Source organism: Pogoniulus pusillus, chromosome 41 (genome assembly GCF_015220805.1).
Source record: "Pogoniulus pusillus isolate bPogPus1 chromosome 41, bPogPus1.pri, whole genome shotgun sequence".
Classification (NCBI taxonomy): Eukaryota; Metazoa; Chordata; class Aves; order Piciformes; family Lybiidae; genus Pogoniulus; species Pogoniulus pusillus.
Genome location: NC_087304.1, coordinates 2,089,048 through 2,116,413, shown reverse-complemented (window position 1 = coordinate 2,116,413; position 27,366 = coordinate 2,089,048). Strand labels below are relative to the sequence as shown.

The 27,366-nt window shown below is 62.6% G+C and overlaps 6 protein-coding genes across 12 annotated transcripts in view; 3 read left to right on the top strand and 3 right to left on the bottom strand.

Annotated features, from left to right (window-relative positions):
* CRLF1 (cytokine receptor like factor 1) lies at positions 1 to 7,651 on the top strand. Of its 2 annotated transcripts, none has more exons than XM_064175066.1 (8): positions 1 to 132; positions 4,786 to 5,064; positions 5,671 to 5,800; positions 6,083 to 6,252; positions 6,514 to 6,671; positions 6,756 to 6,924; positions 7,201 to 7,379; positions 7,537 to 7,651. In XM_064175066.1, exons 1-8 carry the CDS (start codon positions 60 to 62, stop codon positions 7,558 to 7,560), a joined length of 1,182 nt encoding a protein of 393 aa, XP_064031136.1. In that variant the 5' UTR covers positions 1 to 59; the 3' UTR covers positions 7,561 to 7,651. The 2 variants fall into 2 exon arrangements, with proteins under 2 accessions (XP_064031136.1, XP_064031137.1); XM_064175067.1 differs by having other exon boundaries at positions 7,201 to 7,383.
* A 693-nt stretch (positions 7,652 to 8,344) lies between these two features.
* REX1BD (required for excision 1-B domain containing) lies at positions 8,345 to 10,730 on the bottom strand. Of its 3 annotated transcripts, XM_064175077.1 has the most exons (5): positions 10,687 to 10,730; positions 10,014 to 10,096; positions 9,345 to 9,549; positions 9,159 to 9,247; positions 8,345 to 8,874 (listed from the first exon to the last, which is right to left on the bottom strand). In XM_064175077.1, exons 1-5 carry the CDS (start codon positions 10,687 to 10,689, stop codon positions 8,802 to 8,804), a joined length of 453 nt encoding a protein of 150 aa, XP_064031147.1. In that variant the 5' UTR covers positions 10,690 to 10,730; the 3' UTR covers positions 8,345 to 8,801. The 3 variants fall into 3 exon arrangements, with proteins under 3 accessions (XP_064031147.1, XP_064031148.1, XP_064031146.1); XM_064175078.1 differs by lacking the exon at positions 10,687 to 10,730 and having other exon boundaries at positions 8,345 to 8,893; positions 10,014 to 10,618; XM_064175076.1 differs by lacking the exon at positions 10,687 to 10,730 and having other exon boundaries at positions 10,014 to 10,609.
* A 314-nt stretch (positions 10,731 to 11,044) lies between these two features.
* Positions 11,045 to 12,109, bottom strand: UBA52 (ubiquitin A-52 residue ribosomal protein fusion product 1). Its single transcript, XM_064175079.1, has 5 exons — positions 12,018 to 12,109; positions 11,647 to 11,767; positions 11,481 to 11,567; positions 11,297 to 11,399; positions 11,045 to 11,185 (listed from the first exon to the last, which is right to left on the bottom strand). The coding sequence occupies exons 2-5, from the start codon at positions 11,747 to 11,749 to the stop codon at positions 11,092 to 11,094; spliced, it is 387 nt and encodes a 128-aa protein (XP_064031149.1). The 5' UTR covers positions 11,750 to 11,767; positions 12,018 to 12,109; the 3' UTR covers positions 11,045 to 11,091.
* Positions 12,110 to 12,830: 721 nt separating this feature from the next.
* KXD1 (KxDL motif containing 1) lies at positions 12,831 to 14,909 on the bottom strand. 3 transcript variants are annotated; one of them, XM_064175074.1, is made up of 5 exons: positions 14,809 to 14,909; positions 14,343 to 14,443; positions 14,094 to 14,246; positions 13,617 to 13,663; positions 12,831 to 13,260 (listed from the first exon to the last, which is right to left on the bottom strand). In XM_064175074.1, the coding sequence occupies exons 2-5, from the start codon at positions 14,435 to 14,437 to the stop codon at positions 13,025 to 13,027; spliced, it is 531 nt and encodes a 176-aa protein (XP_064031144.1). In that variant the 5' UTR covers positions 14,438 to 14,443; positions 14,809 to 14,909; the 3' UTR covers positions 12,831 to 13,024. The 3 variants fall into 3 exon arrangements, with proteins under 3 accessions (XP_064031144.1, XP_064031142.1, XP_064031143.1); XM_064175072.1 differs by having other exon boundaries at positions 14,748 to 14,878; XM_064175073.1 differs by lacking the exon at positions 14,809 to 14,909 and adding an exon at positions 14,665 to 14,685.
* A 201-nt stretch (positions 14,910 to 15,110) lies between these two features.
* FKBP8 (FKBP prolyl isomerase 8) lies at positions 15,111 to 21,510 on the top strand. 2 transcript variants are annotated; one of them, XM_064175064.1, is made up of 9 exons: positions 15,111 to 15,199; positions 15,544 to 15,816; positions 15,981 to 16,150; positions 16,297 to 16,385; positions 16,675 to 16,892; positions 16,965 to 17,137; positions 17,233 to 17,310; positions 19,226 to 19,363; positions 20,711 to 21,510. In XM_064175064.1, exons 2-9 carry the CDS (start codon positions 15,558 to 15,560, stop codon positions 20,795 to 20,797), a joined length of 1,212 nt encoding a protein of 403 aa, XP_064031134.1. In that variant the 5' UTR covers positions 15,111 to 15,199; positions 15,544 to 15,557; the 3' UTR covers positions 20,798 to 21,510. The 2 variants fall into 2 exon arrangements, with proteins under 2 accessions (XP_064031134.1, XP_064031135.1); XM_064175065.1 differs by lacking the exon at positions 15,111 to 15,199 and adding an exon at positions 15,205 to 15,254.
* A 903-nt stretch (positions 21,511 to 22,413) lies between these two features.
* The window catches only part of ELL (elongation factor for RNA polymerase II), a 57,175-nt gene continuing 52,222 nt past the window's right edge, over positions 22,414 to 27,366 (top strand). Inside the window, exon 1 of the mRNA XM_064175060.1 lies at positions 22,414 to 22,585. Coding sequence (XP_064031130.1) covers positions 22,451 to 22,585 — 135 coding nt within the window. The 5' untranslated portion in view covers positions 22,414 to 22,450. The remainder of the gene's footprint in view (positions 22,586 to 27,366) is intronic.

The window sequence follows — 27,366 nt, the reverse complement described above, 5'->3', positions numbered from 1 at the left end:
TCCCCGGACGTGCCGGTGCGCTCCGCTGCCCCGGGCACCGACGGGCACCGGAGCCGGCCATGCCGCCCCTACCATCATTCCTTCCATTGCTCCTGCTCTGCCTGCGGCTCCTCTGCGCCGAGCCCATCGCCTGTGAGTACCGGCAGCACTGGGCGGCTGCTGCAAGGTGGACGCGGGAGGTGAGGCCAGGGGATCCCGTCGGGGCCGGGGCGGGTGCTGCGCGGTGCCCCCCGGGGCTGCCCTGCTTAGTGCGGGCCATGCGGGGTCGGTCTATGTGGAGGGTATCTCGTCCGTCCCGTCTGTTCCGTCCGTCCCGTCCGTCCCGTCTCCCCTGTCTCGCTCCGGGAGCGGCGGAGACATCGCCGGGCGCACCTCGGGGCCGCACTTTGCAGAATAATGGGGACCCCCCCCCGCCCCGGGGAGCGCAGCCGGGACTCTCCATCACCTCCTTCGGCAGGCAACCGGTTCCTCACTCCCGCATTGATCCGCAGCCCAGACGGGACCCCCCCCCCCTCCACCTCCCTGCAGAGAACAATAGAGGAACCTTTCTGTGTTCTCCCCAAGCCCCGAGAGCAGCCGAACCCCCCCTCCTGTCCAGGGAGCAGCCAGTACCCCTCTCCCGATGGAGGTGGGGCACCCCGCTCCCCGAGAAAGGTCTGTCCCCCTTGTGTGTGTCCCCCCGCGCCGTGCAGAACCCCCTCCCGGAGAACAATGCGGCTCCAATCCCCACCCAGGACAATAGAAACCCCCGGCCGGCCGGAGAACAATAGCGAACCCCTTCCCCACACGACCCTTTCCTACCCCTGGGAGTGATGACCCCCCCTTCCCCTTCTCTAAAGCCTCTGAGCCCCCCCTCCTCTTGTTGAGATCAACAAGGGATCCCCATTCCCCCCGGAGAGGTCTGCCCCCCGGTCCCAGAGAACAATGAATCTCCCTTTTCCCCACCCAGAGCAACGCGGAGCTCCCACTCCCGTGGAAAACAATGACACCCCCCCCCCCAAAAAAAATACCCCTGGGGGGTTCGGTCGTGATGCCCATTTAGGGGTCCCACCCAGCAGTGGCAGGTCTGGGAGATGCCACCTGTGGGCCGGGCTGTGGGTGGCCTCAGCCCTGTGGGGACCAAGGTCCCGCCTTGCTGTGTGTGGGGCCACAGGAGTGTCCCCACAACCCCTGGGTGCCCTAAACCCAAATTAGCCTCCACCCCCACCTCAAAGCCTCTTTTCTTCCCCTCGGGCCCAGGCGAAGCGAGGCGAGGTCCCACTCCCCGCAGCAGGAAGTTTGGCTTCCTCCCTATGATGGGAATTTCTCAGGGCCGGGGATGTTTGGATGTTCGCTCTGACACCCAAACGGGTCCCAACCGTGTCCCCACCGCTCAGCACCTCCTGCCACCACGGCAGTGCCAGAAGGACCTGGCCACCCAGGTCCTGTACCCCCACCCCCCCCCACCCCGACCCACACGTGTCGTTCCCGGGGGAGCCTCGCATAGCAGCGATTAGATCAAGAATGGCAAAAGCAACGGAGAAACGGTGAAAAATCCTCCAAAATTCCCTTTTGGACTCATTCGCGAGAGCCCTGCGGCCCCTCGACGTGCGGCGCTGAGGGAAGGCGACGCCAAATGTCCTTTTAGAGAGCGAAAGATTCCCCTCGGCCGGCTCGGCCGCGCTGGCTGCAGCGCCCGGGCTTTTTATAAACCCTCCTGCAGCTGAGGGACGGCACCAGAAATGCCAGCTGGGATGGGGGGGGGGGGTGGGGGTGGGAGGATAAGGAGTGGGAAAGGAGGGATAAGGAGTGGGAAAGGAGAACCGAGGCGGTTTTGGGTGCCGTGCCTGCCAGCAAGCCTCGCTGCTGGAGCTGCAGCAGAGCTCTCGGCGCACGTTACCTACATTTCTAACCCCAATTCTCTTGCCCCGTTCGAGGTCGCCCAAATTTCCCTTTGTTCTCCGGGGCAATTATTTGCTTTTTTTTTCCCCTTCCCTCCCCCAAACCCCTCACACATCTTAATAAATCTTTTCTTTGACCGCCTGATCTCCGACACTTAGCGCAGAGTGAGTCGCTTGGGTTTGTTGTTTCTTTTCCTTTCCCAGCCCCTTAAAACAGTGATAGGGGGGAAAGAAATTGAAACGAAATCCAGCCCTTTGGAAGGAAAACATAAACGTTCCCGACACCTTGGCAATGTGGTTTTACTTTATTGCATTACTTAGCACCTGATCAGCGTTTTTTTTTCGGTCATAGGAAAGCCATAAACCTCTTCCCCACCCCCCACCCCCCACCCCTCTCCTCGGAGCAGGTATTTTCCTTGCGACTTGCACATTCCACAGCCTCCCTGCGTCTCTCCTCGGCCCTTTCCTCTCCGATTGGAAAACTTCACACTTTTCCCTTTTAAAACACATGTGGAGAAGTGTGTGTGTTGGGGGGGGGGGGGGCGGGGAACGGCAGTGGAGGGACGAGGGGGAGAAAAAAGGTTAAATAAATAAATAGGTATAAAATTGGCCTCTCCTGAGGGGTCCTGCTTGGAGGAGGGAGGAGAGGGGGGAAATACCAGGGAGAAAATAAACTAAAATGCAATATCGATCTAAAATTGGCCTTTTTTCGCAGAGGATCCTGCTCGGAGAACAGGGAATGTGCCTGGGTAGGGCAGCTCGGGTGTGTTTCTGGTGCTGTTTAGATGAGGATTTGGGCGAAGGAGGGTCTGGAGCTCCGCGTTCGTTATCGGTGGAGCCGGAGCAGCCTCAGCTCCGCTAATGGAGGAGCCTGGATCTGGGTGGGCTCTTTGGGAGCGTTGTTCGGAGGCCTCGCTGGAGGAAGAGGTGAACTGGGGAGGGGGGCTGAACCCCACCCTAGGGAAGGGTTTGTGTTGGGTGGGATGGAGCCGTGGAATGCTCGGGGTACCCCTGGGGTACCACATCCTGGCTGCCTTTACAGCCCGAGTGTTTTACACCCGCCCCGAGAGCATCCCGCGAGCTGCCGGCGGTTAAGGTTGCCGCGGGATAACGAGGATCCGGGAGCACTAATTGCGCCGGGGTGGGAGCCGGAGCGGGCGGCGGGTGGTGAAAAGCGATCGGGGCCGGGGAGGCTGGAGGGGAGCGGAGGTCGCGGCGCTTTCCGGGAGGTAATTTGGGATACGAGCCTGGCGCGTGCGGCTGGGGCGGCGAGGGCGACGGACACGGAAACACCGAGCGGGCTCGGGGGGCCTCGGCTCCGGAGCCTCACGGAGAGGGGGGGGGGGGGGGGGGGATTGAAAGGAAACAGTGCGTATGGAGGTTTCCCACCACGAAGGGGCTCCCCAGGGTGGGCCAGCCTTGGGGAGGGGAGGGGGGGGGAGTAGGGGGGAGGGGGCCCTCGGCGTGTCCCAGCGCGGTGAACACGTGCCAAGGTGGCAGCGATGGCTTTGGGCATACCCCAGGGGCACATAGGTGGGACGAGGCGGGTGGTGGATGCCAGTCTTGGCCGGCAAGCACTGCTTGGAGTCGTTGAGAAAAGGTGGGGGGGGGGGCGGAGGGAAAGCCCACCCCGAAACTTCCCGGAGCTGCTTCTGAAACCCTCCTGCGGCGGAAAAGTTACAAAGGCAGAACCGAGCCCCGGAAAGAGCCCGGGACCCCCCAGCCTCCCCCTGCTCGGAGCCCCAAAGGCTGTCCGTGTTCCCCGGTGTGAACCCCCACCCAAACCTGGAGGCCCTCCCAGGAGCCCCCGGGCTGGGGGGGGGAAGCATGGCCAAAGCTCCCCATGTCGAATGAGGAGGAGGAGGAGGAAGGCGAGGGCTGACTGCGAAGGGTTATGATGGGATGGAGATGTAAATGCAGAGAGAAAATAGATACAAAATGGATTTAAATACGGGGAAATAAATACCCAATAGGTATAGAATAGATCTCGAAACAGAAACACATCCACATGTAGGGCAGAAATACAATTAAAGACAGGGGGGAAAATAGGCATAAAATACAGTTAAACAGATTAAAAATGGACATAAACCTCTTGAAGTATACATGAGAAGGTATAAATTAGATTTAAATATATGAAAAGCTATATAAAGTGGATTTAAATCTATAAAACCAGATAGGAGCTGCATTTAAACAGAGGGAAGAGAGCCATAAATTGCATTTAAATACAGAAGCAAAGAATTGTTTCAGCTGGAAAAGACCTTTAAGATCATTGAGTCTAGCTGTGGAATATATGAAATAGATAAAAATACTCTCAAATATTTATAAAATAGCTATGAATTGGATGAAAACGTAGAGAAAAGAGGTGCAGCTGTACTGAAATATCTGAAAAGAGATGGGTATTACATTTAAATATATACACAGGAGATGCAAATGCACTTAAATAGATTAAAATATATAAAAGCTGTGCATTTTCTATCTCTTTTGGTTGAATCTGTGTTAAAAAGAGATAGAAACGAATTGAAATATCTAAAAAAGAGGTCTATATTTCAATGTGGTTTCTACAAAAGCTGTAAATAGACTTAAACATCTATAAAGTAGATAAAAATATGCTTAAATACATAACTATAAATTTCATTTATATTTTTATATACATATATATATATATATATATATATATATATATATATATATATATATAAAATAGCTACAAATACACTTAAATGCCTACGGACTAGATATAGACTTAAATACCTAAACAATGTCTAATTGCCCTTAGCTGTACCCAAACCAGCTCCACCCTTCCTTGGACACCCTCTCGGGGGATCCATCTGATGCCACTCGAATGTTTTAACACCAACCCCCCTTCCTCTCCCCTCCCCCCGCCCCTCTGTTTCTCCGGCTGCAGACCCCGCGGTGATCTCCCCCCAGGACCCCACGCTGCTGATCGGCTCCTCGCTGGTGGCCACCTGCACGGTCAGCCCCGAGTCCCACTTGCGAGCCGAGGACCTGTACTGGACCCTCAACGGCCGGCGCTTGCCAGCCACCTCCTACACCGCCCTGGGTCCCACCACGCTGAGCGTGGCCCTCACCCGCCTCAACGGCTCCAAGCAGCAGTCTGGGGACAACCTGGTGTGTCACAGCAGAGACGGCAGCATCTTGGCCGGCTCCTGCCTTTACGTTGGACGTACGTCGGTGGCACCGGCGCGGTCGCACGTGCTGGGTTTGAGCCGGCACCGCCTGCTGGGACGTCCCCACCGGCCAGGCTGTGCCCGTGGGGTGGCCCTGGTGGAGCCATGGTGGGGGAGTGGGATGGGGGGTGGGGGTCCACGTGGGGTCCAGCACTGCAATTCCTGCCCGGATGTGCCGTGAGCTGGCCGCGGTTGCTCGATTTGAACCTGCTGGTGGTTTGTGCCTGGCCCCGCGGCCTCGGGCTCCAGGCAGCAGGCAGCAGAAGGGTGTTCTGGCAGCGCTGGAGGGGAGATGACTCCTGTCCGAGTCAATAATCGTTAGATTTTTATCTGGGGCTATTTTAAGGCCGACGTGCCAGGGACGCAGGCCGGGAACGCAGCTCGGGTTGGATTTTTTGGGTTGCTGTTGTTGAAAGAAAAACATCTCCAGGGCTAGGGGTGGGCACAAGCCTCAACCCCTCCAGCAAAGGCGTTTGCAGCCACGGGGATGGAGCCTTGGGGACTGTGGGGACTGTGGTGGCATCGCCTGCCGTGAGCGGAGGCTGCCTTTGGCTGCACTTTTTCATCCCACTCTGCCTCCTCTTTCTCTTTCCCTGCCCCAGTACCCCCAGAGAAACCAGTCAACATCACCTGCTGGTCCAAAAACATGAAGGACCTCACCTGCAAGTGGGCACCAGGGAACGAAGGGGAGACTTTCCTGCACACCAACTACACCCTCAAGTACAAGCTCAGGTGAGGTGCCTGCCTTCATCCCTGTTGTTCCTAAAAGTCCTAGAGGCTGGAGGGGGGAAGAGGATGCCCAGGGCCTCCTAGATGGTGCTGGGTCTCAGCCACCACGCCGTTTGCGTGCCAGGGAGGAGGGTGAGGGGAAGCAGTAACCCAACACCTCCCCAGCAGGACGCTGGTGGTGGTGAGTGGTGGATAAATGAGGTGCAGACCGCGGCTGTTTTGCTCTGGGAGTGGGTGAGGGTCGACCCGCGGCACCTGGCCCCAGCACTCGGTGCCCGCCCGCAGGTGGTACGGACGAGACAACACGTGCCAGGAGTACCACACGGCCGGGCCCTACTCCTGCCGCATCCCCAAGGACCTGGCCCTCTTCACGCCCTACGAGATCTGGGTGGAGGCGTCCAATCGGATGGGGGTGGCCGTCTCTGACGTCGTCATGTTGGACATCCTCGACGTGGGTGAGCAGTGGTGCCATGATGTCACCAGATGCCGGTGACCTCATGGAGGGGAAGCGGGCGAGGGTTCAGCGGTGGGATGCTGGGGAGGGGCCGCAGGAAATGGGCGATCTGTGAGCAGAATTGCTCCTAATCCAATTAGGCTTCCTCCCAGGTTGGCTTTTTCCGGGTTTTTTTTTCTGTCGGCATCCGCAGCTCCTTAACCCCTGCGGCCCCGCGGCGCTGCCTGCCCCAGTCCCAACAGCCTCTGTCCTGTCCCTACAGTCACCACTGACCCCCCGCCGGACGTGCACGTCAGCCGGGTGGGGGACCTGGAGGACCAGCTGAGCGTGCGCTGGAGCTCCCCACCGGCCCTCAAGGATTTCCTCTTCCAAGCCAAGTACCAGATCCAGTACCGGGTGGAGGACAGCTCGGAGTGGAAGGTGGGTTGGCATCACCTGCTAGTGGTGGCATAGGATGCTCGAGCACACCAGCGCTGCCATCTCCTCCTCCTCCTCCTCCTGCAGGTGGTGGACGATGTGGGCAACCAGACCTCCTGCCGCCTGGCTGGCCTCCGCCCTGGCACCGTCTACTTCGTCCAGGTGCGGTGCAACCCCTATGGCATCTACGGCTCCAAGAAAGCTGGCATCTGGAGCGACTGGAGCAACCCCACCGCCGCCTCCACGCCGCGCAGCGGTGAGTGCCACCACTCTCCTTTGCTCAGCAGGCAGCAGAGGCCAGCGCTGGGGTGTCCCCGCCCCAGTTCACACTGGACATGCCGGGGGTAGGGAGGGCCCTTCCCTGCCCCGTGCCCAGAACCCGATTTCTTACCAAGGACCGCCAGGAGCTCAGCTCTGGCAGCCAAAGCCCGCTCGTTTGCCCCTCTCCCACCGTTATTTCCAGCAGGGTGCTGATGAGGGGGGTCGAGGGCTGTCCCCTCGCGGTGCCACTGAGACCCCCTTGTGCCGGCAGAGCGAGCGGCGGGGGGCTGCGACCCTAAGGGCGGGGAGCAGAACACGACGCTGCGGCGGGAGCTGAAGCAGTTCTTCGGCTGGGTGAAGAAGCACGCGTACGGCTGCTCCAACCTGGGCATCAAGCTCTACGACCAGTGGCGTGTGTGGCTGCAGAAATCCCACAAGGCACGCAACCAGGTAGGTAAGGACCCTTCCACTCTTCTTTACCCCGCGGCGGAGGGGCCGGGGGGGTGTGGGGAGGTGACCCTGGAGAGGGCGGGTGGGGGCCGCAGGGAGCGGCAGCGGCGCAGGCTGCGCGGCCGGCGGCGACGCGGGGCTCTGCTCCTCTCCACAGGTTCTTCCCGGCGATAAGCTGTAGCCCGCGGGGGACCGAGCGCCAGCAGGATGCCACGGGGCGCCCGGCGTCCACCCGGGACCACTCGCGCCCACCCCGACCGCGCCGTGGGAGAGCAGGAAGAGGGCTGGGACAAAGTGTGGCCCTCCGGCCGCAGGGGATGGGATGGGGTGAGGGGAGGGGAGCCAGCAGCGGCACTCCCATAGGCGCTGTTGGCCCCAGGGGACCATGGGCTCCTCCCACTGCCGCTTGCATCCCACCACAGTGACGGGACCCCCCCCTCCCCCCCCCTCCCCCAAGCCTTGCTCAGCTCAGGAGGGGAGCGCAGAGGGCTCGCTCCTTAATCAGCAGCTAGAGAAACCTCTGGGATGAAAGGGGCTGCAGGGGCTTGCTGGGTGTCCCCCACCCTCAGCACAGCACCCCCGGGAAGCCATCGTGGCTGTTTTCTCCCGGGGGACCCACGTGCGAGCGCACAGCGGGGGCCAGTGCCCCGGGAAGCCAGGAGGGCTGGTTTTGAGGCTGCTGGGGTTTGCCCAGCGCTTGCTCCACTTTTGATTCAAACCAGCCTTATTTTGGTTCCATTTCAGTCAATTAGGAACAGATTTAAGCTTAATGCCAATAAACCTCTGAAACCCCACCGGGGGCTGCGTCAGCGCAGCGGCAGCAGCGCGCAGGGACGGGGATGCTGCGGGCAGCCAAGTGGGATTCATGCCCCTCATCACTCCATCCCGGGGCTCCCAGGGGCCCGAGCCCCGGAGTGGCACAAGGTGAAGGAAGTGGCACAAGCACTTTAGACCACACGACCCAATTGAGCTCCACGGGGCCAGGTTTATTTCTGGTGACCACAGAAAGGACACTTCCAGGGCACTGGAGCTGTCGTGGGGCTGGGGGCACAGCTGAGCTCCAGGAGGTGGTCTTAGGGGGGGCTGCTGCCCGTGGGGCTCCAGCTGGCAGCAAAGGGTCAAAGCAAGGTGGCCCCTTGGAACTGTAGGTTGGAGGTTTAACTTGAGCAAAGCCCCAGCTCAGCTGAAGCTGCAGAGAGGAACCAGCCCCACACCCAGGATTTAGAGGAACCCTTCTTCTGAAGGGGCTTCTCCGTCTCTTCCAGCCTGTGCTCCAGAGGAAGGGCTGGGGGAAGGTGCCCACCTTGGTGGGACGATGCGGGTGCCTGATGGCTGCCGCAGGAGCGGGCTGGGGCCGGCTGGGGCGAGTGGGGCCCCTGCTCCACGGGCTGGCCCCTGCAGCCGTTCCCACGGGGACAGCCATCACTCGGCTTCTTCCGAATCGTACTTGAGGTCCTGGAGAACTTCGCTGATTGCCTCAATGGTTTTAATTAGCCTAGGAGAGCGGATGGGAACTATAAATAAAGCCCATATGGAGAGTATTAGCCAGGCTGCCGCGCCTGCCCCGCGCTGTTTATGAAACACTCAGCCCGGGGAGGCCGAGGGGACCGCGGCCGTGCGGCATCGCCGAGCCCTCCCCGGGGCTGTGGCCGAGAGCGCTTTTGAAGGCACCATCTGGGCCCCCCTGGGCTGGAAGGAGGGGAAATGTAGGGAAAGGGGCTCCTGCTCCGGGTGAGGGGCAGATGCTGCCATCCCCAAACAGAGGGGAGAAGCACTTACTTGTGCTTGAGCTCCTGCACCTCCTGCTGATGGGCATCCACCTGGGGCTGGTCCTGTGCCTGCTGCCGGGCCAGCTGGAGCTGTGCTGTCTGCAGCGCGGACAAGGTGGGAGATGAAAGCCACCCCTCAAAGCAGCCCCAGCCCTGGACAGGGCACCAGTGGGATCCACCACAGCCTGGCACTCACCAGCTGCAGCTTCTCCTGCTCCCGCTCCTGGAGCCGGGCGAGGTGCTGGGCTAGGTCGGGGCGGGCGAGTTCGCCCCGCAGGCGCCCGGCGATGTCCAGCACCTCCCGGGAGATGCCGCTGAAGGCCACCGTGATCTCGTGCACCAGCTGCCGGTACCGCGGGAAGTCATAGTGGGGAGCACTGCTCAGGTATGCCTGGTGGCCCCTGGGGACAGGTGTAGTTAGGGGAAGAAGTAATCATCACCACACGTCACTGGGCACTGGGATGGCAAGAGCCTGTGGTGCCCATCCTGGTGCTGAACTTCCTTTGCCGTTCCGCCGCAGGCGGCAGAAGGATTTCCTGCCTGGATTTGGCAGCTCCTGGTCCTTCTGATGCCCAGCAGCTCCAGCCCTGGCACAGCACAGGCTGGGCAGATGCTTTTGGGGGAGGACTGGGTTATTTCTTCCCCTTGCCCTCACACCCACAGTGGGAAGCGCAGCAGCCCAGTGCCTCCTCCTAAAACTGACACAAGTGCCCCCCCTGCCAGCTGCAGCCCCTCAGCTGCTCCTCCCCACCAGCCTCGCCCCATCGGAATGCAATATCAGCATCGGGGGTTCGGTTCCTTACTGGGACAGGTGCCCACCCCTGTCCCGTCCCTCTCGGTGCCCGTCCCGCGATGCCGTACTCACTGCTCCAGCAGCCGGTATGCCTCGACCCGCTCGGCCTGCAGCTCCTGCAGCCGCTGCAGCAGCACCCTCACGGCCTCGCCCGTCTGCCAGGGGCAAGGGGGACAGCATGGCATGGCGGTGCCACGGGCGTGGCATAGTGCCCACTGCCACTAAGGGGGACCTTGCTCCAACGAACAGCCCCCCGGGGCTCCCAGACCGGTGCTAGGGCCTCGAGTTTCCACCTCCCAGTGTCGGTATGGGGAGAACTCAGCCCATCACCGGCATGCCCCGCAACCACCACGGATCGGCACCGGGACCTCCCTCCCCCCATTCCCACGTCCCTCTGCTTGGCTCCACGCCCACGCATCGGGACCCCTCATCCACGTGCACGCCACACCGATGGGCACCGGCGCAAGCAGTGGGCCGGCACCGGCATCCTCCCAACACCGGTGGGCAGGGAGGGCATCCCTCCCCGCTCCGTCGCCCACGACCCGGGACCCTTCCCGGCCAGGCGCACACGCTGCTGCCGCGCACCGGGAGGACTCCCCCCGCCCCGGCGCGTGCCCAGACCGACCCGGTCCCGGGACCCTCCGCACCACTCCTTACAGGAACCGGCCCAGCTCGGTGCCCACCCCGCCGCCCTGAGGACCCTTCCCCAACTCAACCCCGTGCCCAGCGTCCCTGATCGGCTCACCATGGCCCGGCCCGGCCCCGCCCGCAGCGCGCAGGCCCGGCGAGGAGCGGGGGCGGAGCGCAAGAGCCAGCGCAGCTCCAGCGCCATCTGCAGGCGCCCACCGGTACCGCCGCCGGGTGCCCAGCACCCACCGGTCCCCTCCCGCAACGCCAGGCATCCTTCCATCCTTCCATCCTTCCATCCATCCATCCATCCATCCATCCATCCATCCATCCATCCATCCATCCATCCATCCATCCATCCATCCATCCATCCATCCATCCATCCATCCATCCACCCACCCACCCACCCCCCAAACCCACCCCCGCCTTCGATTGTAAACGGTGCCCGTTTGGGCAAGAAACAAAACGCCACAGGGCCGAGTGCGCTGCGATGCTTTATTGAGGGCCCGGCCGGCGCCAAGCTCTACTTGACCTTCTTCTTGGGGCGCAGGTTGTTGGTGTGGCCACACTTCTTCTTGCGGCAGTTGACAGCGCGGGGGTGCAGGCGGGCGTAGCACCTGCGGGGGCGACACACACAGGTCACCGAAGCCTCCTTTCCCCGGGTGCGAGGCGCCGGGAGCAGGACGCCCACCCCGCGGAGGAGGGCACAAGGGGAGCAGGGGACGTACTTGCGGCAGATCATTTTGTCACAGTTGTACTTCTGGGCGAGCTGGCGCAGGGAGGGCTCGATGATGCCCCCCCGCAGGCGCAGGACCAGGTGGAGAGTGGACTCTGAAACAAGGAGACAAAGTCACAGCGGGGGCGGCAGCAGCTGGCGCCCCCCCGAAGTGCAGCCCGGGACCCCGGGGGTACCTTTCTGGATGTTGTAGTCGGCGAGGGTGCGGCCATCCTCCAGCTGCTTGCCCGCGAAGATCAGTCGCTGCTGGTCGGGAGGGATGCCTGAGAGAGAGGGAGAAAGCGTCACGGCAAGGCTGGCGACGGCTGTCCCGGGGCGGCGGCAGCCCGGTCCCGCCGGTACCTTCTTTATCCTGGATCTTGGCCTTTACGTTCTCGATGGTGTCGTTGGGCTCCACCTCCAGGGTGATGGTTTTGCCCGTCAGCGTCTTCACGAAGATCTGCATCTTGGCACCGTTCGCGTCCTGAGAAGAGCGGCGGCCACGTCAGCCCCGGCCGGGCCCTCACGGCAGGCCCCGGCGGCTCCACCACCTCCCCCCGCCCAGGGCCCCGCCGCCGCCGCCTCCACGCCTGCCCCCAGCCGGGCTGCGGCACTTCGACCCCGCGATCCCGCTCCCGGGCCAAGTCCCCTGCCACCCTATCCCGGCAGGCAGACCCCTCCCCGCCCGGTCTGGGCCCAGGCCCCGCTCCCGGCCCGGAGCCGCCCGCGCGCACCCGCCGCCTCGCGCTGAGAGAACGGGCACCGGAACCGGAACTCGGCCGCGGGGCGCTGGAGCCGCCGCAGTGCGCAGGCGCAGGCCGCTCCGCTCCGCTCCGCCCCGGCCGGCAGGCAGGCCCCCGGGAGGCACCGCGCCCCGCCCCGCCCCGCCGCGTCCCCGCTGCTCCGGCGCCTGGCCTCCGGTCGGTCCCTAGGCCCCGGGACCGATTCCACGGCCGTGAGCATGGGCCCACGCCGCTCTCAGCGCCTGCAGACCGGCCCCAGGCTCACACCCCGGCCCTAGGAACGGCTCCCGCTCCGCTAAAGCGTCCCCGCAGCCTCCGCACTGGGACTGTGCTGCCCCCCCCAGCCACAAGCTCCTCTTGGCCCCAGCCCCGTCAGCTCCCCGCCCCGGGCGGCAGCCAGGCCGAGCCTCTGCACACCGGGAGGGTGCAGGGAGGAGCGGGCCCGGGCCGCGGCAGGCAGCCATAGGATCATAGAATCAACCAGGTTGGAAGAGAGCTCCAAGCTCATCCAGTCCAACCTAGCACCCAGCCCTATCCAGCAACCAGACCATGGCACTGAGTGCCCCATCCAGTGCTGCGGCGAGACGCAGGCAGGCGCCGAAGGCAGCCCGGCTCAGGCGCCTCCTGCGGGCAGAACCTGCGGCACGGCCAGCACAGGGCTTCAGCAGCACAAACCTGCAGCAGAGCTGGAGCGCAGGTGGGACCCCCAAACCCAACACTCCTGCATCCCCAAGCAGCTCTTCTGTGCCGAGGGCTGCATCCGAGGCGGGGTTTTGTTGCACAAAGGAGGAAGGACAAGAGGCGTTTCAAAGCCACGCTTTACTTAGCCACCCCGCAGCGAGGGGCAGGGTTTACACTCCGGTGGCAGCGCAGAGGCAGGACACCACCACCCTGCTGCCCTCGGCCCTCACTGCCCTCTTTTCCCCCACCCCCTTCCGAAGGCAAAAGAAACACACAAATATAAATACAGGATAGAAAGTTCTGCAGGAGCTGCACACTCAGTCCAGGCCCTCGGCCGTGTCTTCGTCTGTGAGACTCTGTCCGTTGACCGCCGGCAAATCGTAGTGGCCTTGGGATAGGTCCTCAAACTCCTGACTCGTGGTGGGGGAGATGATGTCGGGGCTGGTGTCACAGGACTCGGTGCTCTGCTCAGAGGTAGCGATGGTGGTCGTCGTGCTTTGGGGGACGGGGTCGAAGTCGTCGTCGTCTTCCAGGATGGGAGATTCGTGGATGTCTGGAAGGGAAGGCGCAAAGCTGAAGTGCTGCTGCTGCTGCGACGCGAGACGAGGCGCCGCCGGCGTGACACCAGGTAGGAGAGGTGCCCCAGCACGGCAGTTGGCTAATTGCTGCCTTTAAGTGTTGCCTGCTTGGGGCAGAAATCAATGGGAAAAACTCGACGAAAAATAAATCAGCAGCTGCTGGAAACCTGCAGCTGCTTCTAAGGGCCATCGGGCAGCTTCCCAGGCTTGTCAGCACAGCAGCCTGGGTGCCCCAGGGGCTTCTCCTGAAAGCCACCTCTTGTGTCCTTAGGAAAAGGGACTTTTTGGGAAGGAACCCGATAGAAAACCTGCATCAGAAAGAATGACTCACTGCTGAAAGCCTCCGGGTACTGCTTTGCCAGCTTGCCTTTCAGCGTCCTGGGGAGGAGAGAGCAGGGTGAGTCCCCGGGGAAGCAGATCCATCCGATCCGAGCTGCCCGACCAGCTCCCGCCCTCTGGACGTGGCAAATCAATCCCTGGGGGTTCCCTGAGGCTCCTGCCCAGACCCCATCCGCATACCAGGCATTCCTTCATCTCCTGCTTGTGTAAGCCATCCCTCCCACTGCCCCAGAGGGGCTCAAACCACCCTGGCTGGAGCAGAATCCAGAAATCCCAAAGCTCTGACCTGTGCAGTTCTTCTCCTGCTGCCTCCACGTGCTGCTGAGCCACACATATCCCCCTCTCCACCCAGGTTTCCACTTTGAGCTCCTACACTTTAACACCCCCAGGGCCCACCCAGACCTTGATGAGACGCAGCAGCCTCTCCACTGCCTGCCTCCCCACCAGCAGCAATGTCCCTCTTGCCCACCGGATCCTCCGGAAGATGCTGTCCAGATCCTTCTTCATTTCCACCAGCGTCTTGGTGTGGTGCAGGAAACGCTCATGCATCTGCTGCATGCGCACACTGGAGAGGTTGTTGAAGTTGAGCAGCATCTCGTTGGTCTTCTCAAATCGATCCAACCTGCACAGAGGAAGCAGACCGAGCTCAGCAAAGATCCCAGCAGGTTCCCGGTGCTGGTACCAGGATCCCTCGGGGGTCAGTTTCCCCAGGACTCACATGTTCTTCTGGGCCAGGATGATGGCGTTGACGTCCTCAGCATTGACCATGCCCAGCACCCGCCCGCAGAAGACCTGCGAGGCCGTGGGCTCCATCGCCACCTGCGGGACCGCGAGGAGCAGCTCAGCCGGGGGACGAGAGCCTCCCGCGCTCCCGGGACCGGTGAGTGGACTCGCTCTGCCATGCTATGCCGCCGCTACCGGAGCTAACACGCACACACACCTGCCCAGTCCTAAGCCAGCCCCACGCGCACCCACCACCGGTTAACAGGGCCCCCCTTGCCCGCCCACCGCCTCCCGGTAGAGCTGCCCCGGTACCGCGCTCCTTTGAGGGGACGCGGTTGCAGGCCTGGGCCCAGACCCCTCCCCGTGACCCCGGAGACTCCCGCCGGCACCGCCCGCGCACCCAGCGGAGTGTGTCCTGCCGCTTCACATGACGGGAGCGGGAGCGACACCGGCAGCCGCACCTCGCTTCCGGGTGCGCGGTCGCGTCGTGCGTGACCCTGAAACGTCAGCGCGTCCCTAGCGTCACGGCACCGAGCCGGAAGTAGTGGCGGCTGGCGAAGCGGAGAGGTTCGGGACCCCCACTCACTACCGCCCCTCCACCTCCTCTCCCCCACCCCAGAGTATCACGGAGCTACCCCAGTATCAGCATTGAGATCCCTGAGCGCCCCCACGCCGTGACCGCACCGCCCGGCCCCGCCACTCAGTCTCCGCAGCCCCTTTAAGACGGCTCCAAGCCCCTCCCAGCGCTCCGCTGACAGGCGTTCTCCTCAGCCAATGGCGTCAGGGCAGCGGCTGCTGTCAGGCCAATCGCAGCGGCGGGGCGGGGCTGGCGGCCGCGGGCTCGCGGGGCAGGTAGGCGCGGCGGGGGGCGCGCGGCCGTTGCTAGGGGGATTCCCAGCGCGTGACGGTGACGTGGGGGTCTCGCGGGCGGGGGGCGACCCCTGGCGGCAGGGGCTGCGCGGGGGGGCCCCTCCCGGTACCGGCCCGGGGCCGCCGCTCTTTCTCTCGAGGCCTTTTCCCTCCCCGTGGCCGCGTCTCTAGCCCCCAGGGCCGGTGGGATCTCCCTGGCCCGAGCCACGCATCGCCCCCCGGCGGATCCCGGTCCTGGCTCCCGGTGCTGGCCGGGCTCGGCAGCCGTGTCTCGTCCTCTCTCCAGTAAGTCTAGGCCTGACCTGCGTCCTCCCTCGCCTCTCCAGGTTGCTCCGCCGCGATGGCCTCCAGCGGGGAGGAACGAAGGAGCAGCTCCCCGAGCCGGGCAGGCACCGGCACCGAGCCATCATCGACGGCTGACTCCACTCAGCTGGACACGACGGAGGATTTCGAGGTCCTGGAGGAAGAAGAGGACGACGACGACCTGAGCGAGCTGCCTCCGCTGGAGGACGTGGGCAGGCCGCCCGCGCCGCCGCAGGAGGACGCTCAGCCCGCGGGGGAAGCAGCAGAGGACCCCCAGGAGTGGCTCGATGTCCTGGGTAGGAGCCTGGGGCAGGAGGGCATTGGGCTCGCAGGTTCCCTGCGGCTCCACCAGTGTTCCCCACACCGTGGAGGCCAGGCAGGGAGTCGGAGCAGGGTGTCAGGAGGGAGACTTTTCTTTCCTAGTCATAGCCTGACCCATCTCTGGTTTCTCCTCGCCCAGGGAGCGGCTTGCTCAAGAAGAAGACGCTGGTGCCGGGGCAGGGGGTGGACACTCGTCCCCGCAAGGGCCAGGACGTGACCATCCGGCTGAAGGCCACCCTGGAGGATGGCAGCGTGGTGGAGGAGAATCCTGCCCTCACCTTCACACTGGGGGACTGTGATGTCCTGCAGGTCAGGGCTGGCTGGGAGTATGCTTGCTCAGCTTCCTCTCCTGAGAGTGCAGGGAGGATTTGGGGTTGGTGATGGCCCCGTTCGAAGGTCAGAAGCAGCATCTCTGCCTTTGCTTAAGCTCCTTCCCTGTCATGTGGTTCCTGCAGGCCCTGGACCTATGTGTGCAGCTCCTGGAGATGGGGGAGACAGCTCTGATCCAGTCAGATGCAAAGTACTGCTATGGCGTTCAGGGCAGGTGAGCTGAGAGGGCTGAGTGGAGCAGAATGGCCCCAAACAGGGCAGTGACAACTGTCCCCTCCACTGCCAGTGACAGCCCAGCCAGCCACAGCTTCATGGGCAGGGAGGCCCAGCCAGTGACAGCCCAGCCAGCCACAGCTTCATGGGCAGGGAGGCCCAGCTTGGATGGAGGTGGCAGCTTGTACCACCTGAGGGGACTGATCTGTGTCATGCCCTGAGCTTCTGTGGCCTGGTGGGACCGGCAGAGGTGACAGCAGTGCCACAGCTTTGTGCCCCTCTCTGTGCAGGAGCCCTGACATCCCACCCAACGCGGCCCTCAGCCTGGAGGTGGAGCTGCTGGCAACTCGGGATGCGCCAGACCTGGAGCTGCTCAGCGGGAAGGAGAAGGTTGAGCTGGCCAACCGCAAGCGGGAGCGCGGCAACTTCTTCTACCAGCAGGCAGACTACGTGCTGGCCATCAACTCCTACGACATTGCCCTGAAGGTCATCACCTCCAGCTCTAAAGGTATCTGCTCCCACCCAGCCAGGCCCACCCATGCTCTCTTCCTGCTGCAGCTCACCTCTGGGCTCTTTGCAGTTGACTTCAGCCCAGAGGAGGAGGCCGAGCTGCTGGATGTGAAGGTGAAGTGTCTCAACAACCTGGCAGCCTCTCAGCTGAAGCTGGACCATTATGAGGCAGCCCTCAAGTCCTGCAACCTCGTCCTGGAGCACCAGCCAGGGAACATCAAAGCTCTCTTCCGAAAGGGCAAGGTGAGGACAAGCCTTCAGCAGGCACTGCTGCCCCTTCTCCATGGTCTGGTGGAGGGCAGAGATGAGCTTGGCTCCATCGCTGTCTCACCTTCCAGGTCCTGGCTCAGCAGGGAGAGTACAGAGAGGCCATCCCCATCTTAAAGGCAGCGTTGAAGCTGGAGCCTTCAAACAAGGTAGGCTGCTGGGTGCCACCAGTGACCTTGCTGAGCTGGGTGTCTGCAGGATCCCCTTCTCTTGCCCATCTTGGTGTGTCCACCCGTGACTGCTCCCAGCTTCCTCCGTGCGAAGGCCTGGGCAGCTGTGGGGCGATGCACAGCACGGTGCAAGGGCTGAGCTTGGCAGGGCTGGCAGGGCCCTTATCTCCACGTTGTGAGCTGTCCCTGCACTGTCCCTTTGTGCCCTTTGGTCTTTGTTGTGGCAGCAATCCCTGCCAGCCCTCAGCAATCTGCTTGCACGGTGCTGGCTGCTCCAGCTCCCTGGGTGGCTCCAGCAGCTCCTGCCATGACTGCAGGAAGCAGAACAGAGGCCAGGCCCTGCCAGACTGGCCCAGCAGCCTGGAGTGTGACTCAGTGGGTGGCAGGAGCAGCCCAGACCTCAGTCCAGCGCCCAGGCCAGGGCGAGCTCTGGGTCAGGAATTTCCTGTTGGTTAATGATCAGCTGCAGGACTGGAGCCTCAGGAGAAGGCACCAGGGAATGGCCCCAGCAGGAGCCTGGGCCAGCAGGGAGGGAGGCAGGGAAGGGCTGGCTCTGCAGGTGGCTTTTAATCCTCAGCTGGGTCTGGATTTTTATCCACCTCTTTCCTGGGAGTTTCACCAGACCATCATTGTTTGTGCCACGATCTGGTGTCAAAAAGCAGAGCTGGTGGTCTGAGAGCACCCGTGGTGGGGTGAGCAGGCTCTCAAGGCCTCCCCTTGCCAGCGAGGGCAGGCAGTGAGCGAGGCGCAGGCAGCTCCCAGAGCGGCTCCTGCTGCGCGGCTCCAGCACGCTGCTGTCCGTGGGGTGGCTGCTGCCGGGCCAGGGGATGAAGCTTTTAATTGGAGAGGGGTGAGAAGCTGCCCAGCAGTGATGTCAGCAGCCCAGCCACAGGGGCAGCAAATGACTGGGCTGCCCAGCTGGCTGCTGGGACTCGAAGTGGCAGCGCTGCCGCTGCAGACGCGCGGGGGTGAGTCACAGCCTGCAGCCAAAACAGCAGTGGGCTCCACCTGCCTCGGATCAGCAAAGCTCTGGGCACCTTCTGGCGGTTACAGACCAGCAGCTGCTGGGCTCCCTTCTGCCAGCCCCTTGGAAAGATGTTCTGGGAGCTGGGGGTGCCAGCGTTTCTCTGACGCCAGTATGCCAGCCCTGGGATGCTCAGGGTGCCCACAGGTGCTCTGCACTCTCCAGACATCCAAAATCTTGTGTTTGAGACATGGCATGGTGAAGTTCCAGCTTGTTTCTGGGTGAGACAACAAGGACCAGAGCTGCTGTGGGTCACTAGTGACAGCGTTTCCAAGAGCTGTCCCCAGCAGAGGGCACAGCATGGCTGTGGCACTGCTGCACGACTGTGGCCTTGTTGCTGCTGGGCACAGCTGGTGGTGCCATGCTTAGCTCGCCAGTGCCTCTTGTTGCTCTTTGGGAGCCTCAGAGTTGGGTGCAGGGCACAGAAATTTCTCCTGCAGCTGCAGACATCGCTTGGCACAGCCAGGTAGGTACTGACTCGCTCCTGGGCCTTGCAGCTGCAGCTCAGACCAGGCTGAGTTGAAGCCCTTTTGCCCAGTCTGAATTCAGGTGGAACAGTGAGAGAGCTTAAGCAGGTCTGTCCCCAAGGCACCACTGTGCTGTCTCGGTTGAAGGATCATATCCTTCTGGTGCTCAGGGCACCAGCCCTGAGCAGTGGAAGCAGCTTGGGTGGCCAGGAAGGGACACTCAGATGTCTGATGCCAGCCCTTCAGTGCAGGCAGAGTGGCAGGATCAAGCCATCAGCTGCCCTGGCTGCTCCTAGGCTCTTCCCTAAAGCTCTTGCACGGTCCTGGGGTGGTCAGACCTGCTGGTGGTGGCACTCTGGTCCCCACTGGGCTGGTAAGAGCAGCACTGTGCACTCTTCCCCAGACCATCCACGCTGAGCTCTCCAAGCTGGTGAAGAAGCACGCAGACCAGAGGAGCCTGGAGACAGAGATGTACAGGAAGATGCTGGGGAACCCCAGCGCTGCCAGCACCCCGGGCAAGTGCAAAGACAAACTGCCGTGGGTAAGGGCTGCTGCTGGCCTGCTGTGGCGTGGGCAGGGCTGACTTAGCGTCCCCTAAGTCACTGGGAGTCAACGCAGCTCTGCTCCCTAGCAGGGGGATGCTGCTGTGGCCCTCAGGGTGGCTGTGTCAGGGCAGCCTGCTGGGAGCTGGGGGCCCACACTCAGGCAGCTCTGCCAGGAGCACTCCGTAGCTGTGGCTGTGCTCCTGGCTCACTCCGCTGGATCCTGGTGTTGCCAGCTGGAGAGTCTGGACTTTGCTCCCAGCTGCTGCACTCCGGAGCCGGTGCAGCACACACTGTGCCCTGCGGCGTGCGGGCAGGGCCCCTGCGGCGTTTGCCTTTTTGGGCCCTGCTGCCCGTGGGGCTCATGGCAGGGCCCCACTGCCCATGGGGTTCATGGCATTGCCCTGCCTCTCACGGAGCTCACGGTGTTGCAGCAGGGCTCCACTGCCCATGGGGTTCATGGCATTGCCCTGCCTCCCACGGAGCTCACGGTGTTGCAGCAGGGCTCCACTGCCCATGGGGTTCATGGCATTGCCCTGCCTCCCACGGGGCTCACGGTGCTGCAGCAGGGCTCCACTGCCCATGGGGCTCATGGCATTGCCTTGCTGCCCACGGGGCTCACGGTGTTGCAGCAGGGCTCCACTGCCCATGGGGCTCATGGCATTGCCTTGCTGCCCACGAGGTTCACAGCAGGGCCCCACTGCCTGTGGGGCTTATGGCATTGTCCTGCTGCCCGTGGGGCTCATGGCATTGTCTTGCTGCCCATGGGGCTCAGGGCATTGTCTTGCTGCCCATGGGGCTCAGGGCATTGTCCTGCTGCTCGTGGGATTCATGGCATTGTCCCGCTGCCTGTGGGGCTCATGGCAGGGCCCTGCTGCCCGTGGGGCTCATGGCATTGTCCCGCTGCCCGTGGGGCTCCATGGCAGGGCCCCGCTGCCCGTGGGGCTCATGGCATTGTCCTGCTGCCCATGGGACTCATGGCATTGTCCCGCTGCCCGTGGGGCTCATGGCAGGGCCCCGCTGCCCGTGGGGCTCATGGCATTGTCCTGCTGCCCATGGGGCTCATGGCATTGTCCCGCTGCCCGTGGGGCTCATGGCATTGTCCTGCTGCCCATGGGGCTCATGGCATTGTCCCGCTGCCCATGGGGCTCATGGCATTGTCCCGCTGCCCGTGGGGCTCATGGCATTGTCCCGCTGCCCGTGGGGCTCATGGCATTGTCCCGCTGCCCGTGGGGCTCATGGCATTGTCCTGCTGCCCTTGGGGCTCATGGCAGGGCCCTGCTGCCCGTGGGGCTCCCGGCAGGCCCCGTGCTTGCCGTCAGCTCTCTCCGGTCTCTCCTCCCCAGTCCATTCCCTGGAAGTGGCTCTTCGGGGCGACTGCCATCGCGCTGGGCGGTGTGGCACTGTCTGTGGTCATCGCGGCAAGGAACTAAGGATGGTGGCAGGGGTGGCCCCGTGGCACAGGACCTGTGCCAGATTGTGCCTCTCTCCTGCGAAGGGGCTGCCCTGGAGCTCTCCACCGACCCCTTCCCATGGACTTGCAGTTGCTTTTCTCTGCCAGAGGTGCCAGATTCCCCTCTCCATGTGCCCCCATATCCCTCCTGGCACAGGGATGGAGCCGGAGGCAGAGCAGAGACCCCCAAGCACCCTCCTGGCAATGAGAGGCCGTTGGAGGGGAGGAGGAGCTCCTGCACGTCGGTGGTCTGCTGTGGCTGTCCTCACGGGCAGGGGCCAGGCACGGTGGGTCCCACATGGATGTGGAGGAGCACAGAGATGCTCTGGCTGGGCCCAGCCGCGCAGAGGGGCATGTGCAGTGAGATTCCCTGTGCCAGCCACTCAGCCCTCCCCAGGCCCCCACTCCCCTCAGCATTCCCAGACTGTGCAATGTCCAAAGGAAGCCAAAGAAGCCTGTGGCGGGAGGGGTGCAGGAGGGGAATGCCAGAGCCCTCCTCTCCAGGCTGTCTCCTGTGGGTCCAAGCTTTTTGGTTGTGGGGAGGGTCCCTGTTTGCCCTACAGCTTTCTGCAGCCTGGGGGCCTGCTGCTGTTCCTGTCTCAGCTCTGCTCATGGAGGGAGGGGGGGTTGTAGCACTGTCCTCCCACCCCCAAATCAACTGTGAACTTCCCAAATAAAAGACAATTTCCTTCACGTTTTGACCTCTTCATTGCCTGCAGGGAAGGGATCCTCCTCTTGGCAGTGTTCCCTCTCTTGCCACACATCCATGGTTGCTCTGGGGACCACTGTGCAACGCGGGGGCTACGGAGGGACTTTTTTGGAACACTGCACAGCTCTGCCGCAGCTGCGGCAGGAGGGAGCAGCCTCCGTGGCAGGGAATGCTCAGAGCCTGGGCTTGCTTGGCTCTGGAGAGGCCTGGAGTGCCGTGGGTGCCCTCAGGCCCTGCTTTGTGGCTAGGGGGATCCCGGGCCCTACCCCCTGGAGTGGGGGTGCTCAGCCTGCAGGCACTACTTGGCAGGGGCACCCGGGCCCTGCTTGCATCAGGGGAGAGGGGGGATGGAACGTGGGGCCTACAGGCCCTACCCTGGAGGGGGAAATGCCCGGGCATGTGGCCCTGCCCTCGGGCGGGGGGAACCCGGGGCCTATAGGCCCTGCTTGGCAGGGGGATGCCCAGGCCTGCAGGTCCTGCCCGAGGACGGGGGGAATCCCGTGGCCTAGGGGCCCTGCCGTGGAAGGAGTATGCCAGGAGGAGGCCCGGACCTGCAGGCCCTGCCTGGTGAGGGCACACCCCAGCCGTACCCGGCGCGATGCCCGTGGGCCGGGGGATGCCCGCCCGCCGCCCCCTCCCCGGGGTCCTCCGGCGCTGGAGGGCTGCACCAAACCACCCTCCCCGCCATGCCCCGCGGCCCTCATTTGCATATCCCCACCTTCTTCTCCCTCAATCCTCCAATCCGACGCGGCTGCCGGCGAGGCTTGACCAATGGGGGCGTACGCTGCCCACCGCCTCGCCCCAGCAACAAGCGCCGCGGGTGGGCGGGGCGCGGGCGGGCGGCTCATGAATAATGCATAAAGGGGGCGTGGCGGCGGCGGGAGGCCCCGGCGGCCCAGGCGCGGAGGGGGAGACGGTCCCAAGATGGCGGCGCTGCAGGCGGAGCGCGGGTACGGGCTGTCCTGCGGCCGCCTCGGCCGCGGCACCCGCGTCTCCGTCTTCCACGTCAAGCTCACGGAGAGCGCCCTGCGCGCCTTCGAGAGCTACCAGGCCTGTAAGGTACGGGGTGAGGGGCGGTGGGCACAGCCCCGCGGTGGGCAAGGGGTGACCACGAGGCCCTGGCCGGAGCCCTGCGGGCGGTACCGGCGGGGTTGGCACCGGCGTCGTTAAGGGGGGAGGGGAAGTTTCGTTGCCCGGGTCGGGGGGCGGCTCAGTCCTGCCACTGCGGAGTGTGTGGCCGGGGGCGGACGCCAGCCGCTGGCCGGGGAGATCGCGGACGGGAGGGGGGGGGGGGGGGGTGTCGATCGGTGTGGGGCCCTGCTCGGTGAGGGGCTTGAGGGGATGCGGGGAGCTCCCGGTCCCGTCTTCTGTGTGAGTGACCGAGGAAACCGGAGGGGGGGGAGGGTGGGGCAATTCCACGGTGGGGTGCCTGAGGGAGACGGCGGAGGTCTCGCTGTACCTACCCCGATAACGCCCCGGGGGTATCCCTGTGCCCTCCTTTAATGCTTAGGGAGTCTCTGTGGGCTTCCCCCCCCCGGGTAGGTGACCGGAGAGGCGTCGAGATCCTCCGGTAAATGCTTGAGTGGGACCGGGAGGTGCCAGTGAACCCCCTGGGGAACCGCCGGGGGGATCCCAGTGTATCGTTCCCCTCCCGCAGTGGCTGTCCGGGGGACCTGGGAGCCGAGGTCTCGGTGCCATCTCCCGGTAGCTAAGGGGCGGGAGGGGCACGGCGGCTCTCGCCTCCCTGTCAATCCCTGGTAAGTGGCTGGCGTAGGGGGTGGGGGAGCGATGGTCACCGATGTCCCCCCCCCCCACACACCCACCCGGTGAACGTGTGCGAGGGTGCGGCCTTCCCCCCGGTGAACGTGACGAGGGCCCGGGGGGGGTGTGTGGAGGATCGGTCCGTCCCCGGGGACGTGTGTCTGGGTGGTTCCAACCCCTGGCGCTGGCATCCCGGGCCGGTGCCGGGTGGTCCCTTCCTTACTGCCCCCCTCCCCCGGGGCGGGTGGGGGGCACCGGTTGGTGTGTGTGCGTGAGTCCTGCGGCGGAGCTGCCGGCGGAGAGGGCACAAGTTGAGGCTGGGGCCGCGATGTGAAATTTCCAAGCTTGGCTTTTCTGAGCTGTTTCCCTTGAAACGCATCCAGAGGGCTCCTTAGGCAGGGAAGCAGCAGCTGGCGGCAGGATGGGGCCGGCGGGGACTGAGAGCTGCCCTCTTGGGTTGGTTGGGTTTGGGGGTTTATAGTTTTCTTTTTTCGGGTGGGTTGGAGATTTTTATTCTTTGTTTGTTTGTTTGTTTTCTTCCTTCCCTTTTCCAACCTCTTGGCTCCTGGGAAGAGCGAATCTGGTTCCTCACCTTGCCAGGGAGCTGGGGGGGGGAAGCTGAGAACCTAACCCATTTGTCGGGAGGAGCGTCCAGCCTGCCAGCTCCTGTAGGATAAGCCATATGTTGTCACAACACTATTTTTAATGTAGGGTGTTGGTTACATCACAGCCCTGAATTGGGCAATTTCTGCGTGAGGACGAAGGTAATGACTGTACCAGGCTTTATCAACTTCTCTCCTAATGAGTGTTTATCAGCGTCAGGAGAAGTCAGTGGCAATGAGTGCTTTGGCTGGGCCGACTTCAGAGCTGCTTTTGGTGGTTTAGTTTTCCTCTTAAAAAGGTGGGGAGAAGGAAAAAGAATGGGGGGGGGGGGAAGGTGCCAAAAAGAAGCTTTGCTATAGATTGGAGCAGCCTTTTCTGGGGGGGGGGGAGGGAGAGTAGGAAGAGTCCGGGCAGCTGTGTTAAGTAATTTGGGCAGCTCTTCCCAGTCCCTGTCACCCGTGCACGGTGGTGTCTGGTCCCTAAATGCAGGCTGCTCTCCGGAGCCTTTGGTGGCCAACGGCCACTAATGAACTTTGCTTCCTTCGCCGCCACCCAGCAGAGGAATAGTGGCAGGCTCCTGGTGATTAACTGGGCAGGAAGGGGGCAGGGGCAGAGGAGCTGGCTTGTTTGTGCAGTGAATAACGCCACAATTAGAGGCTGTTAAACACATCTGCTCCTGCTGCAGTTGTTCTATAAACAGTTTCTGCAGCTTGTGGAGTGTCCCAGCTTTGTCCCAGCTCCCTGCGTGGCAGTGCCAGGGCAGCAGCTCCGGAGCACACCATGGGAGCTTAGCTTTGGCCAGCACAGGCTCTGATTTAACCGAGGGCTTGCAGTAGGTAAATGGAAAAAGCTTGCTGAGGCTCCTCCTGGCTGGGTTTGGTTTGCAGCATGGTGGAGGTGAGGGCAGCCTTGTGCAGTGGCCTGGCAGTGCTGTTGGTGTCACCTGCAGCCTGGCTTGCGCGGCCGTCCCTGCGCCACGGCTCTGTCCCCCTGCCAGGGAGCAGGCAGGGCAGTGTCTTGGGCAGCTTGCTGGAGTTTGTTCTTGGTCTAATAATAATGTATTGGGATTACATAATCCAGAACTGATCGTCCAGCCTGGCCAGCTGGCCTGCTCCCTGTGTCCCTTGTGCCAGAGTGGTTGGGTTCTTGGTGTGGAGCTGCACCGTGCCTGGGGCAGGCAGCAGGACTCTGGGCAAACAGATTTCTCTTCTGGAGGCTCTGCTGCTGGGCTCTCTGCGGCTGTGTGTGTGCTGGGGAAGAGATGAGTGCAGGGCCCTGCGTTGATGCTCAGCCCTGTCTCAGCATCTGGCTCTGTGTCATGTGCAGAGGCCACGGAGCTGCTGCTGCAGCGGTGCAGGCCGTGGGGCTGCCAGCTCCTGGGAAGGATTTATTTCTGCAACAGCAGCAGGGGGAGGGGGGGGGGGTTGTGCTCACCTGAAAGAAATACAACTTAAAAATAACCCCATCTTCAGAGGGGCCACATGAAAACGTCACCTCTCTGCTCCTTGTGAAACTTGCTGCCCCCAGAGCTGCTTCCCCAGGGTTGTGAAACTGTAAATGCTGACTGCTGAGCACTGCAGCTGGAGCTGAGGGTGGAAAACGAGTCCCAGGTCAGCTTGTCCATTGCTGAAATGGAGCCTGGCTGGTGTGTGAGCTTAGAACAACTCCTGCTCCTCTAGGCAGTGTAACCCAAGAGTAGCTGGCTGCGTTTGGTGTTCCCTCCGGAGGTGTGTGCAGGCTCTGCTTTGGGTCTCCCCAGACCCAGGGCATGACTTCCCCACAACTTCTGCTCTGCCTCCAGCTTCCTTGCTGCCCACGTCGAGGTACAAGGGAGCTCCTCATGCTCCTGCCTTGTTTTTCCCACCCTCTCTCTCTCTCTCTGGATCTTGGACCCTCTCTGATGATGGATGTTGTGTCCTCACCTGGCACACCTGGATGCCCCCAGCTGGGGTGTTCATCCTGGGCTTCTCACACCCATTTTCTTGGCAGCATCTTGGAGGCTTCCAGGGTGGGCAGGAATCTTCCTGTGCGATGCCAAGAGTGGCAGGGCAGCAGGTCCCTCTGCTTCTGCTGCGGTGCAGCTGCTGGTGGTAGTGCTGGGCTTGTTCCTGGAGCCCTCCCCTGGGAATTTCCCAGCTTTCAGGTATTTAAAAGCCCTCTGTGAGTCTTGAGGAGCAGGACTGGTGAGCTCGAATGTGGCTGGTGGCTGCAGTTTGCACACCTTGGATACCTCTAGCTGGTGTGTTGACCTAACCGTGGCAGGTGGAGGCTGGGCTCAGCTCGACTGCTGGCCCCAGGCTGGCTTTGCTGGCATGCTGGTGGTGCCAGGAGGATCTAAAGAGGGTTGTAGCATCCCTGCTTAGGTCAGCGCTGGCAGCAGCCGCCCTTCCTATGCCTCTTGCTCCACTCCTGCCCCTCTGCCCCTGCCACACGGAGTGCTGTGAGCAGAAGCCAGACCCTGTGGCAGATGCTTTACTGGGGGCTGACTGCAGCACACTGGCAGTGCATCTCAGAGCCCTGCTTGCCCAGGTCTGCTGCCTGTGTTTGCTGTGCTCCAGGAGAGGTTTGGGTTAAACCTCTCCTCGTAGTCACTGTTTGTGGAAAGAACTTCCTCAGGCTGAGCAGGTTGTTGGAGATGGCTTCATCTTGCTCTGGGGAAAGCAGGAAACACAAAATGAAGGCTCCTGAAAGGGTCTTCAGGGTGCTGCTGTTCCTGCTGGCTGGGGAATTGAAAGCTGCTGCAGGTGTCAGGAGGAGAGGAACAAGGCAGCTTTCGACTCAGAACTCATTGAATTATCTCAGAGCCCTTTTGCATCATCTCTGTTTCCCTGCAACCTGTTTTTTCCTGTCCCATTAATTCCCTGATGCTGGAGTCCGTCAGAACCGAAGCTCTTACGACATCGGGAACATGAGTCGGTGACAGGACCGCATGAATCAGAGCTGGCTGGAGAGGAAGCCGATGGCACACGTACAGCTCCCTGCCCTCAGCAGAAACGGGGCAGGCTCTGCAGGACTCACCGAGCTGACCCGAGCCTGTTGGCACCTCCCAGCTGAAGGGAGGGGGACAGAGAGGCGCTGGAGGTTGTGCGGGGAGCTCTGCTGCGGCCCCCGGCAGCTTCCATGATTTCGGGTAGCTGCTTCTCTCCCCATCCACCCCTGGATCCGCTCAAATTACAGATTCATCTCTGTACTTTACAAATTGCACGGGGAGGAATCGTCTGTAATTTACATCTGAAGTGACGCTCAGTTGCTATGGGATTCGGTGGCAAATTAGAAACCCATTATGGCTCTTTTTTCCCCACCCCCCCCTCCCGGTAGCCTGCAGCAGTGGGGCCTGGGGCCGGCTGCTGACGTGCTAAGGGAAGGTAGAAAGTTTGTGTCAGAGTCGAACCAGCTTAGTTTGGGCAGCAGCAGCTGTGTGCTGGGGGAAGCAGCCTGGAGGGGAATCCCTCCGATGATTTCGGGTGGGTTTCCCT

What these genes read in the sequence shown, in the direction of transcription:
- REX1BD (XM_064175076.1), bottom strand. Translation starts at nt 10,126, where the DNA reads ATGCCATGCTGTCCCCCTTGCCCCTGGCAGACGGGCGAGGCCGTGAGG. An exon ending in AGCAGGAGAAGCTGCAGCTG is followed by an intron (nt 9,248 to 9,344) that starts GTGAGTGCCAGG and finishes TCCGCGCTGCAG; the next exon opens with ACAGCACAGCTCCAGCTGGC. An exon ending in GTGCAGGAGCTCAAGCACAA is followed by an intron (nt 8,875 to 9,158) that starts GTAAGTGCTTCT and finishes CCGCTCTCCTAG; the next exon opens with GCTAATTAAAACCATTGAGG.
- KXD1 (XM_064175074.1), bottom strand. Translation starts at nt 14,437, where the DNA reads ATGGAGCCCACGGCCTCGCAGGTCTTCTGCGGGCGGGTGCTGGGCATG. An exon ending in ATCCTGGCCCAGAAGAACAT is followed by an intron (nt 14,247 to 14,342) that starts GTGAGTCCTGGG and finishes TCCTCTGTGCAG; the next exon opens with GTTGGATCGATTTGAGAAGA. An exon ending in AGCATCTTCCGGAGGATCCG is followed by an intron (nt 13,664 to 14,093) that starts GTGGGCAAGAGG and finishes TCTCCTCCCCAG; the next exon opens with GACGCTGAAAGGCAAGCTGG.
- FKBP8 (XM_064175064.1), top strand. Translation starts at nt 15,558, where the DNA reads ATGGCCTCCAGCGGGGAGGAACGAAGGAGCAGCTCCCCGAGCCGGGCA. An exon ending in GGAGTGGCTCGATGTCCTGG is followed by an intron (nt 15,817 to 15,980) that starts GTAGGAGCCTGG and finishes CTCCTCGCCCAG; the next exon opens with GGAGCGGCTTGCTCAAGAAG. An exon ending in CATCACCTCCAGCTCTAAAG is followed by an intron (nt 16,893 to 16,964) that starts GTATCTGCTCCC and finishes GGCTCTTTGCAG; the next exon opens with TTGACTTCAGCCCAGAGGAG.
- UBA52 (XM_064175079.1), bottom strand. Translation starts at nt 11,749, where the DNA reads ATGCAGATCTTCGTGAAGACGCTGACGGGCAAAACCATCACCCTGGAG. An exon ending in CGACTACAACATCCAGAAAG is followed by an intron (nt 11,400 to 11,480) that starts GTACCCCCGGGG and finishes TCCTTGTTTCAG; the next exon opens with AGTCCACTCTCCACCTGGTC. An exon ending in GACAAAATGATCTGCCGCAA is followed by an intron (nt 11,186 to 11,296) that starts GTACGTCCCCTG and finishes TCGCCCCCGCAG; the next exon opens with GTGCTACGCCCGCCTGCACC.
- CRLF1 (XM_064175066.1), top strand. Translation starts at nt 60, where the DNA reads ATGCCGCCCCTACCATCATTCCTTCCATTGCTCCTGCTCTGCCTGCGG. An exon ending in CGCCTCCACGCCGCGCAGCG is followed by an intron (nt 6,925 to 7,200) that starts GTGAGTGCCACC and finishes TTGTGCCGGCAG; the next exon opens with AGCGAGCGGCGGGGGGCTGC. An exon ending in CCCACAAGGCACGCAACCAG is followed by an intron (nt 7,380 to 7,536) that starts GTAGGTAAGGAC and finishes TCCTCTCCACAG; the next exon opens with GTTCTTCCCGGCGATAAGCT.